We start from the raw sequence: 12,476 nt of genomic DNA, 5'->3' as shown, positions 1-12,476 counted from the left end.
TATTCTTATAGGACTAGTAGATGCTGCAGTCGATGCAGCACAAGGAGCAGGTGTGTTTATACAATTGCATGGCCAGTCTTTGGGTGGTAAACTTACAACTCCAAAAATGGGGTGACACTTGAATTTTCAATCACATACCCCTACTTTTCTAACTAACATACCTCTAAATTTGCTGTTGTGTTTCATACTTACAGTTTTTCTCTTTAACAAAAACTTTTCTTACAATAAAAATACATATTTATATTTGAAATTAACAACTGAGATTCATAGTGATCATCATCTTATATCTGTTTTTCCACAGAGCTTAAGACAATTTCAGTTTTTTACAGAAACAAATGTATTAAATTCTCTCAGTCTATAACTTTTCAAAATGCTCTTTCTAAATCAGGAAATATATAAGATGATGATACCAAGGATCAGTGAAATTTAGTAAAGAGACTTTCTGGTTCAATTAGCTTTATATTAACATCTAAATCACTATTGTTTTAAAAGGAAAGCTATTTTCTATAGATTCCTAGTCCTGAGTACAGTGTTGGCAGACTGGTTAGTGTAAAGACTTTCAGGTTATGTTCCTTTATTTTTTCATTAGAAGATTGTTTTACTTTGCCATATATACTTTATTGTTGCATTGTTAATGTTAACAATAATAGCTAACACTTAATGTAGTGCTTACCATACTCTAGGCACTATTCTTTGTATTTATTAACTCATTTGATTCACAGTAACTCATCAAGATCAGTACTATTACTATCTCCATGTTTACATAAAAGGAAATTGGAGGACATCATGTTTGTTAAGTATCACATAGGAGATAAGTGGCAGAGCTAGGATTTGAATTCACAGTCTCTGCTTTTAAGCACTACACCATACTGCCTCTCATATTTGTCAGTTTTCTCTTGATACATACATGTATGAGCATGCAAGACTAACTCAGGAATATGGATCTAATGAGGAGAAAGACTAACAGGAAATTCTGATTATAGTTGTATTTTTTTTTTCTGTAACTCTTACTTGCCTTGGTTAAAAATTTACAGTCTTTGATCTTCATGTGTGTTATGTATGCATATAAAGTGACTTTATTGGTTTGGAATGAATTGATTTTTGCCTGAGGTGAGTTATTTCTGTGCTTAAATTTAATTAGACTTTGTTCTTTTCCTTATAGTGAAAGTGGACTTTTTTTTCTTGGTCATTTGCTATGGCATTTTCACAAAGTATTGTTTTTAGTGACATAATATTTCTTTTTGTTAATATGGTATAATTTTTTGCTACTAGCTTGCTTACTTCTATAGGAATAGGTTGCTTTGATATTTTCATAGGAACATTTTCCTTTTTTATGTGTGTTTGAAGTAAAACTCAGATCTATTTCATGGAGGTGAAATATGAGCATTGTTACGGTTGATTTCACTGTTGCTGTGATTTAACTTTGTATGTTTTTATATTGTAAACAGAATTACTACAGGAGACAGAAAAATTAATGAAGGAAAAACTAGAAGTACAGTGCCAAGCTGAAAAAGTACGTGACGACCTTCAAAAACAAGTGAAAGCTCTAGAAATAGATGTTGAGGAACAAGTCAGTAGGTTTATAGAGCTGGAACAAGAAAAAAATGCTGAGCTGATGGATTTAAGGCAGCAAAACCAAGCACTGGAAAAGCAGTTAGAAAAAACGAGAAAGTTTTTAGATGTAAGTATTCTCAACTTGAATACTGATTTTTCTCAGTAGAATGCTTACTTGCTGCTACTCTAGGTTGTGAATTTTAAATTATGAAGAGACTCTTGAATTCTAACATTTTCATCAACCTGTGTTTTTCACCAATTAACTGAAAAGTACTATTCCAAATACAAATTTCTAATAATTTTTATTATACACCTATCACAATTAAAAGCAGTACAGACAGATTATGAATAAACCCTACCAGTTAGCCTTTTCATATTCAGAGGTAAGAAGCTTGTCCCAGACTTTCTTTAACCAACTGCAAAGCAGGGTGAGTATCCTAAGAGCTAACTGGTCAACACTGTTTCACCCACAAAAGATACACACCGGAACACTGTGCTCTTGGAACAGTTGTTATCTTGTCATTACTCTCTTCCAAAATGATACTAAATCTCTAATTTCACATGGATTTTCTTCTTTGGGGTTTCACTTAAGGCCTGATATTCTTTTCATATATCAGGGAATCAGATTTTCACACATTTTATAATTTTAGATATAAAACCTATATTAGGATGAAAGAAATTGATTTACTAAATAGTTCTATTTTTTTAATGACTAAATTAATAGTGAAATTCATCTTTTGCTCCAAAAAAATAAATTCATTTTGGGAAGAATATTTTTATTTCATTCTGTATTTAACATTACTTAAATTCTTAAAAATGTTGTGCTTCAATAATATTTAAATGCATAAATTCTTGTCAAAGAGCCTAAATAGACTGTGTACCATACGTACAGGTGTTCTTTTCTTTAAACTTTTTGATTTGGGGTTTTCTGTGGCCATCAGTTGTTTATCTTCAAATAAAACTATATGTATAACCAAAGGGAAGTAGCACAAATAATAGTTTCAATATATATATTGTCTCTTCGGTTACTGTTACTGTTATTAAACTTTAGGAGCAAGCCATTGATAGAGAACACGAAAGAGATGTATTCCAACAGGAAATACAGAAACTAGAACAGCAGCTTAAGGTCGTACCTCGATTTCAGCCTATCAGTGAACATCAAACTAGAGAGGTAAAAATTTACTGATCTTGTCTGTGCTACAGTATGTTGTGCGTAATATGTGTGTTGTGAAGAACTTAAAATTCTTTCTGTCACATGTAAATCTTCAAAATCAGAAAATTAAATATTGCTTCAGTGTGAAAAGTTCTTGAAACTCTAAAAATTGTTTTCACTGGGGTGACTGGATGGCTTAGTCGCTTGAGCATCCGATTTCAACTCAGGTCATGATCTGGCAGTGGGTTGAAGCCCCATGTTGGGCTCTGTGTCGACAGCTCAGAGCGTGGAGCCTGATTTGGATTCTGTGTCTCATCTCTCTCTGCACCTTCCCCCGCCAATAATAAATAAACATTAAAAATTGTTTGCATTGAAATCTGGAGTCCTTTCTACCTGTATTTATTTTCTAATCTCCCAATTCAATAAACTTCTCTATTTATTTCTCTATTCCTATTCCCAACAAAACTGAACAAGAGTTTTCTGTATTCAGACAATTATACTTGCCCATCTCCCATTCTTTTCTCAGTCCAGTGCAGTGAAGTTCTAACCCTTCTGTCTCAGTGTGGTTTTATATCCTCTCTTTCATTGAAATTGTTCTTGTGAAGGTTACCAGTCTCCTGGCTATGTCTGTTAATCATTTCTGTCTTCATCATACTCATCCTCAGAGGCTTTCATGTCAGCCTTCTTCCTGAAACACTTCCTTCTCTTGGCTTCTGTGACATACCTACTTCATTTGGTCTTTTTCCATAGTCTTTGTTTCTCAACTCAAAATAAATGATGGAGAACCCAAAGACTTAGTCTTGGGCTCCCTTTTTCTTTCCTATTAATATTCTCTTTCCAGGTAGTTACGTGTAAATGTGTGTTTATATCTCCAGCCCTGACATCTCTTTTGAACTCTGGACTCGAATACTCAGATGCTTTACCATCTATCTGCGTTTAGATATCTCAAAATTAACATGTTTAAAAGAGAGCTCTTGATTCCCAACTAGCCCCCATCAAAGAAAGATAATAATAAAACATGTTCTTTCTCCATGTCAGTAAATAAGATACTGTCTTCACCTTTCTTATTGCTAAGACCTAGAATTCATTCTTGATTCTACTCTTTCTCAACCCCATTGGTGAGTCATGTTGCACTGTATCTTACATCTTCTTATTTCCATTTCATTCATCTCCTGAAATCCTAGCTTGTCACTGTTTTTGCCTGGATGATTTTGGTAGCCTCCTTACCACTGTACTTGTTTCTACTTTTTCGTCCCAATTATCTATTTCCTCATATAGAAACATAGAACTCTATATTTACCAAAAAATGCTACATGAATGAAGGAGGATTTATAAATTGCTAAGGATGGCTTATTACGGGTATAAAGACATCGTGCTTGGGGTTACCATCCTAGTTTGAATCATCGTTCCGTCATTTACCACATGTGTGACAATGGCTAACTCACTTTTTATAACTTTCTAAAACTTGTTTACTCATTCTAAAATAGAGATTGTGGGGTGCCTGGGTGGCTCAGTCATTGTGCTTCCAATTCTTGATTTTGGCTCAGGTCACGATCCCAGAGTCATGGGGTCAGGCCCCACATAGGACTCTGCACTGAACATGGAGTCTCTCTCCCTCTTTTTCTGCCCCTCCCCCACTTGTGTTGTCTGTCTCTCTGTCTCTCTCTCAATAAATCCAAAATATTTTTTTAATCTTATAGTATGTAAGTACATTATTTGTTTTCTTTGAAGTGTGACATGCCTCATTCATGGTATCTTAAGAAACTAACATGGATGTGTGTATTTGATTTGTCTCCTGGAACGTTTTGATCCATTTGTTCTGTCCTTAACCTTACCAAATCTGATTCTCCAGGTTCTGATTTTCTCAAGATCAAAATAATCTCTTACAGTATATTGTACTATTTTGCTGGTTTTTTTTTTTTTTTGTCTTTTTCCTTGAGTGTATTCCAAATCTTAGCCCACCCATTATTGTTAAATTTTCTCTTCAGTAGCTTTATTACAGTCATCCTTGAACCTGTAGTTATAGGTAAGTTTGCATTTCTTTTAATGTTTTGGGGAATAAGTATCATTTTTAGAAAATTTCCTTAAAGTATCTCACTAAGGTAGAATTTCTTTTTTTTCTCTTACCATCACACTTCTTTTTTTAGAAAGCTTTGTCTCTTTACTTGATGAGAACTAATTTCACAAGCTATCTTATTCTTTCTGAATCCTTCTATCACAGAGCCATTCTCTTAAATGGACTTGCATATCAGAATTACTTGGGGAAACTTTCAGTGTGCACAGATCCTTCTTACCGCCCAGTATTCTCTCTCATGTCTGTTCTGGGCCACTGGAATGTGCAGGCTGAAAAAGCTTTCTACGTGAGTGTATTAAAGCTCCTCCATTCTCTCCCATCTCTGTGGTGTTTAGAACCATATTATTATTATATGTATCAATTATAACCATTTGTGGAAAGAAAAGTAGAATCCATTAAAGATTTCTTAAGATTATCTCATCTCGCCTAAGAGTATAAGTTGGGAGGTGCCTGAGTGGCTGAGTCTGTTAAGCACTCAACTTTTGGTTTCAGGTCAGATCATGAACTCATGGGGTTTGTGAGTTCAGGCACCACTTTGGGCTCTGCGCTGACAGAGTGGAGCCTGGTTAGGATTCTCTTTCTCTTCCTCTCTACGCCCCTTCCCCGCTTCTGCATACACTCACTCTCTTCTCTCAAAATAAACAAAGAGCGTAAGTCAGTACTCTGCAAACTTGTCATCTTTATTAGGTTTTAGTGTCATTGTAACATTAGCACTTATACTTTAAAATTATTCAAAAATGTAATCTTTTTTCTCCTTCTAGCTGTAGAAAGTCTTAGTTTTAAGAGAAAGAACTTTTTGTAAAGGGTTGGTGAGAGCAGTATTATTCCTTTTTTGTTAGTACTACCTTGTTTTATCAACTCAGAGAATGTCACCATAGTTGGAGACAATAGTTGCTATCCTTATCAAAATACTATGAGCATGGCCTCTGAAAATACTTTCTGAAATGAGGATAGGTATGTTATTGAAATTTTGTTAAATTACAGTTTTTGCTTATTATATGTCTAGGTTGAACAGTTAACAAATCATCTGAAAGAAAAAACAGACAAGTGCAGTGAGCTTTTGCTCTCTAAAGAGCAGCTTCAGAGGGATATACAAGAACGGAATGAAGAAATTGAGAAACTGGAGTTCAGAGTAAGGGAACTGGAGCAAGCCTTACTTGTTAGTACAGACACTTTACAAAAGGTATGGCATTTTCTTTAGGCTAATTTCATCAAGTGTTTTAATGTAGGTTCCTCTTAGTTACATGAACATCAGTTCCCTTAAATAAAAAATTACTATTTTTTTGATACTATTACAAAATATAAATCTACCTTTATGTCTTCAGTCATATCATAACTATATCTGTTTATTCTTATCTCCAAATGTTGCTTGCATACCATAGTCCCAAGAAAGGAAGATTAAGTAAACCAGAGGAATGAAAGATCGTTTTAACAGTCAGTAAGGTTGTGATTTTAAAATAATAGCCAAGTGAAAAAGCTCTGGACACCAATTGAGTCTGATGCTTTATCCCAGAGTAAGAAGGAATGAAATCTCTGCAGAAAGCAAGAATGAATCAAAGAAGAGCAGGATAAGGAAGCCTGGGAAGGGAGCATCTAAAGGTATAGTCTCCATTTTATCAGAGGAATGAATGTTAAGGGTGTCAAGCATTCCTCTTTGAATTTGTATAAAAGTGTGTTCAAAACTGAGGATCTATAACTTTGATTATTCACTAATGTAGATTATCAACTGCTAGTGGCATTGCTATTTCTCTAGTTAAAGTGGATAATTTGATTTAATGCCTGAAGTTTTGAGAAAATTCTCATGTATTTAAAGGTAGAGGACCAAAAGCAGTCTGGAGCTGTAGAAGCTAAAACAGAATTGTCCCTAGAAGTACAGTTGCAGGCCGAGCGAGATGCCATAGACCGAAAGGAAAAAGAGGTAAGGGGTTTACCTTTAATGACAAAATGTGGTGTGAATTATTTTAAATAATTTTAAATAAGTCACCTCGGGAATATCATTTGTACAGAATGGAGTTTATACTGTTTAGACGGTTTCCTAGCTCATTGCCTAAATTGACCTTGAAGACCATAAAGAGTTGAACACATAGAAGTGTTCCATGTAGAGGGGCAAACGTAAAGGCCTTGACACAGGAAGAACTTTGAAGACAAAAAGAAGGTACGAATTCAGTGAAGAGGAGAGTAGAGAGAGAATTGTGTTAGGACAAAGGCTGGATCTCTCTTTTTCCCTTCCTTACTGTGAGCTTAGAATTATTGCTACTTTACTGTAGGGTTTGGGTTTTGTTTTGTTTTAAGTTGTATTGCCCTGGGAGGTTATAGTGCTATTTTACAGAATACTAAACATGTTCTTAAAAAATTAACAATAAGGTAGTTAAATAAAGTTCTCCTATGGTTTCCTACTCCCTCCCTTCTCAAGGAAAAAAAAAAAGGAACAAAAATCTGCTTTAATACAGTAGTAATTTCCAGTTTCAAGTTATTTTAAACTTATTTGAATTTTTGTCTATTAATTTTTCTATGTACTCTACATTATTTAGCTGTATCATATCATTACAAATATTTAAAATTTTTGAAATTACATTTTCATTTCCATATAATTTTTTCAGGGTACTTAGTAAATTTTAACAAATATTTATTGAACTTAAACAGTATATAAATGTTAATAAGTGCTTTGGAGAATACAAGAATGAATTAGACATCAACTCAAACTCTAGCTCAGACAACTTGTAGTTTTGGGGGCACCTGGGTGGCTCATTTGTTTGAGCATCTGACTCTTGGCTTCAGCTCAGGTCATGATCTCACAGTTTGTGAGTTGGAGCCTTGTCTCAGGCTCTGCACTGACAGTACAGAGCTTACTTGGGATTCTTTCTCTCTCTTCCTCTCTCTGCCTCTCCCCTGCTTGTGCACACGCTCTCGCTCGCTCTCTTTCTCTCTCTCTCTCAAAATAAATAAATACTTAAAACAAATTTTTTTTAGGGGCACCTGGGTGGCTCAATCGGTTAAGCATCTGACTTTGGCTCAGGTTGTGATCTCACGGTTCGTGGGTTAGAGTCCCGCAGTTAGCTCAGAGCCTGGAGCCTGTTTCAGATTCTGTATCTCCCTCTCTCTGACCCTCCCCTGCTCATGCTGTCTCTCTCTCTCAGAAATAAATAAAAAAACATTAAAAAGCTAAAATAAAAATAAAAAAAATTTTTAAACGATAGGAATTTTTTTTAAAAAAAGAAAACTTGTAGTTTAGAGAAGGAAAAAACATCTACATAAATGATGAATAGAAATGATCATCTCCATGAGAAGGATTATTTCCTTGCCATCATGTAATACCAATGTTTATATAAAAGGTTTGTGTTTATTTTGCTTTTTTTGGCTTTTCCACAAAAAGCAGGGAACACTTGTTTACCTGTAACCACCTCTGTGTGTTTTGAAAAGAATTGGGGAGCTTGGCTGGTTCAGTTGGTGAAGGATGTAACCTTTGATCTCAGGGTTATGAGTTCAAGCCCCATGTTGGGCATGGAGCCTACTTAAAAGAAAAAAGAAAGAAAATAATTAACATTTAAATTTAAAGATTTACCTTACATTAATTAATCAAAAAAATAATCTGCTTTCTAAAAAGATAGACCTTCAAAACTGGACCCAGAAGCAATGATTGTTAATTATGGGCAGATGATTGTTTACTAACTTTATATTTTAATTATCTTTTTGCATGACATTACTGACACCTTAAGTTTTTAAAGTGAACGTCCAGTAGCCATCTACATTTTTCTCAGACTCATAGTTGTTCGGAACTACAAAGAGACCTGTCAACCAGCTTCTGTCAGCCAACTCCCAGTTTTTATAGACAAGATAGAGCCAGACATGTTGAGTGAGTGAAGGGTTAAAGTGATAGCTCATCCTGGTCTACTGGTTTTTAATCACAGTAACAAATACTCTGTCAGAACTCACTTGTCTGGAATTAAACATAGAATTAAAACCTAAAGGAATATAGAATTAAAACCTAAATCTTTTAATGAAAATTACTTCTTGAATGTTCTCTCCTGTACTAGGCAAATACCTGGTGGAGTATAAACATAAGATGTCTGTATGCATCATTATATTTTGAGATCTTTTCCATTACTCTCATAGGCTTAATTTGTGTAAAACTTTTTTAAGTTTATTGTATGTTTAGAAATGCAGAATGATTAGAGAAGAAACTGAAAGATAGTTTAAGGATGATAAGAGAATGCGGAATAATGAGGAGAGAAACAGAAGGAAGAGTTTCTTCAAGAAAAAGATGCCTTCAATAGGTTTTAACTCTACAGGGCTAGTAAGATCTAACTTATGGATGGCAGTAACAAAAAGTAATGGTTAACTTTGTTGAAGTCTGTGCTAGAAAGTGGTATTTTAAATGCCTGTGCCATTAATCCTTACACTCTCCCCCTCAGGGTAGGAGAGTGACGCCTAGCACTAGATTAGGCTCTGGTGTTAACCTCTATTTTACAGATGAATAAACTGAGTCTTTAAGAGAGGTTAAGTAACTTGCTCATGGTCATAGTAAGCATTTTAGCAAGAATTTCTCCTGGATTTCTCTGATTCTGGAGTCCTTTGATGCCGTACTGCCAAAGAATTGGGGAATGTTTTGCCTTATTGGTGAGAAGTATTAAAGACTGTCACTCAACATCTATTGGGCTCTTAACATGTGTTGACTACCACTCTCCAGTTGTAAAACCAGTACCAGATGTCAAAGAAGACATACACATTTGAAAGAGATAAAGACTTAAAAAGAAAGCACAAATTAATTTAATCCAAACAACCTAGATAACCTTTGGTAGCTAAATTAAACAAGATTAAAACAAATAACTGCCACTCTACTTTTAAGGCCTAATAATATTCTCGTAGTTTTTGGTTGTTATAGACTCAGTAACAGGACAGCCTGGAAGCGAAACTGGCTAAATTAGAGGAATAGGAGGAAACAATCGTACAGTGTCCTCTTTGGGAATTGAAGTCTCTATTGTGATGACTCAGGTTCAGCTACCTGTAACAGAAATGTTAGTGCTTTAAACGAGTGCTCTTCAAACTTTAATGTGCATATGAATCCCCTGGGGATCTTGTTAAAATTAAGATTCTGATTCAGGAGGTCTGGGGTGGGGTTTCAGAATCTGTGCATCTAACCTGTTCCCTGGTGATACTAATTCTGCTGCTCTAGGGACCACACTTTGAATAGCAAGGCTTTAGATCAAATTTAGAATTTGACTATAAACTGATAGATCAAAAAAGAAAACAAATGAACAAACAAAAAACCAAACATGCTTCTAAATATGGAGAACAAACTGGTGGTTGTCAGAGAGCAGGTAGCCTGGGGGGTGGGGAGGGAGTAGGTGAAATAGTGAAGACGATTAAGAGGTACCCCCCAAAACAAATAGCATTTGAGGTAGAGCATCAATTTTGAACTTTAGTGTCCATGTATATAGTAAAGTAATACCTTTTCATCAAAAGCAGTTGTGGAAGATAGGGATCGGTATCAATACTATTACATTAGATAACTTTGAAGAAGGTATAATTACCAGTTTTCACCAGTCTAACCTGATGATTATATATGCACAACTACTAAATGTACTTAAGGTGTGTGTACTGAGTTTAATTCCAGTGTACAGAAAATAATTCAAGTATAAGTTTTGGACATTAGTTATTAGGAGCAGGAGAAGTGATAGTTAAGAATGTAAGGCTCCACAGGTAAACTTCTCAGGTTCAAAAGCTAGAGCCTGTGACCTCAGGGCAAGGTACCTTGCTTTGAGTGACTCCCTTCCTCATCTCTGAAATGGGGATATTTGGATTGTTAATTGAAGATCTTATAAGGTTATTACAGGCTTTAAAATTTTTTTTACATTTTAAACACCTTACACAGTGCCTGACAGTAAACTGTCTATAAATGATGGCTATTATTACTAGCATCCGTACTTTTTCTGTTAAGGAAATATTAGGCTAAATGATTTTCAAGGGCTTTGCCTTGCTAGTGCCAAGACATGATGTTAGCAGCATATGGTTCCTTTCAAGTTCTAAGGCAATAAATGATTTGTAGGCTGCTCTCTGAGCCAGCTGCCAGTGAATAATATTGCTCCTGCATTTTAGGTTGCTTCTAATGCAGCGATTTGATCATCAGGTAAATACATATTTGGAAATCCATTAAATATTAAGTACCTATAAAGCACTATGCCCAATGACTATTCCCTAATTAAACCCAACTTTTAAAATATATTGATAACGCTTAAAACTTGTCATTAGTTTCAGTCTCTATATAACCATCAAAGAGCAGTTGCTTTACCACTAATAGTAATCTAGGCTCAGAAAAAAGCTAAATTTTTCTTGTCCTACACATAGGATACATGTAGGAGTGCTCTAATTTTCTCCTAAAATGGTACTAATAACTCACTGTTTACGTTTCTGTGTTTCAGACCTAAGGATCTCATGGTCTTAGTGTCTACCTCTGCTTTCTTTTACTTAAACAAGGCACATGGCAGCCAAATCTTTCATTCGGTTAAGTATCAGTATGGACTAATTTCACCTAGTCTCACTTGGTTGCTAAAGCAAGTGACCAAATTATGCAGCTTTTTGAACTTTTTGATAGCAGCTAAATTTAACATCAAGGAAAATTTAAAATGCAACCCTTTCCCTTCCTCCCATGACTCTTTCCTGCTTTATAAGATGATATTTTAGGTAAGAAATGGCTCCTTGTATCCTTGATTTGAAGGTCTCTTCTTTGCTTTGGGTAGGAGAATTTAAGGGTGGATAATCAGTTTGAAATACTTAGAAACCACACAGTTAAACCTGGCTTAGAGAAACTCCTTTATTCTCATCACTCATGTCTTAAGCACTTAATTGCATTTTATACAGCTTCTGCAGCTCTTTGTTCTCTCTTGACAAATAAACATTTGTATAAATAGGTTTTTATTTTCTCTTTCCTTTTGATAATTTTGGTATCAAAGATTACAAACTTAGAAGAACAATTAGAGCAGTTTAGAGAAGAACTGGAAAATAAGAATGAAGAAGTTCAACAACTACATATGCAATTAGAAATACAAAAAAAAGAATCTACTACCCGCCTCCAAGAACTTGAACAAGAAAACAAACTATTTAAGGTAATTAATTAAGAAAAACTTTGCCTACAAATAATTCATAATTTTTGTCTTAGTAGCAAGCATTTCTGGATCTACTTGCTAAATCATACTTAACAAAGGGGTATTACCTACCAATGGATTTGCATGGAACTTATTTTCAACCCAACATAAACATTTGAGTGCATCATGAGAGAAAAATTTTTGAGAACGGTTATCAAAAAATTTTAAGAATTATTAACTTACAGTTACTATGATGTTATCTGATTTTATTTATTTGTACATTTTGGGTACTTTATCTTTTGTAAGATTCAATGGAAACAATATTCAGAAAATGACATGTAGTGATCTACTACCCAACTGGGATGGTTATTTTTGTTTCTAGGATGAAATGGAGAAACTGGGATTTGCCATCAAGGAATCTGATGCTGTCTCTACTCAGGACCAACAAGTGTTATTTGGAAAACTGGCTCAAATAATGCAGGAAAAAGAAATGGAAATTGAGCAATTAAATGAACAAATTACAAAACTGCAGCATCAACTTAAAATTACAACAGATAATAAGGTAAACAAATGTAAAATTACTACATAAAATTAAGCTAGAATTATAAGGGTA

At 34.6% G+C, this 12,476-nt stretch overlaps 1 protein-coding gene across 1 annotated transcript in view; it reads left to right on the top strand.

Annotated features, from left to right (window-relative positions):
* The window catches only part of AKAP9 (A-kinase anchoring protein 9), a 154,584-nt gene that overhangs the window by 107,151 nt on the left and 34,957 nt on the right, over window positions 1–12,476 (top strand). The window contains 6 exon segments of the mRNA XM_039222901.1: window positions 1,449–1,681; window positions 2,606–2,725; window positions 5,788–5,964; window positions 6,595–6,699; window positions 11,732–11,884; window positions 12,246–12,425. Of these exon segments, the coding sequence (XP_039078832.1) occupies window positions 1,449–1,681; window positions 2,606–2,725; window positions 5,788–5,964; window positions 6,595–6,699; window positions 11,732–11,884; window positions 12,246–12,425 (968 nt within the window).

Source organism: Hyaena hyaena, unplaced genomic scaffold (genome assembly GCF_003009895.1).
Source record: "Hyaena hyaena isolate Hyena2069 unplaced genomic scaffold, ASM300989v1 scaffold_1210, whole genome shotgun sequence".
Lineage (NCBI taxonomy): Eukaryota > Metazoa > Chordata > Mammalia > Carnivora > Hyaenidae > Hyaena > Hyaena hyaena.
This window is presented reverse-complemented; position numbering and strand designations above follow the sequence as displayed.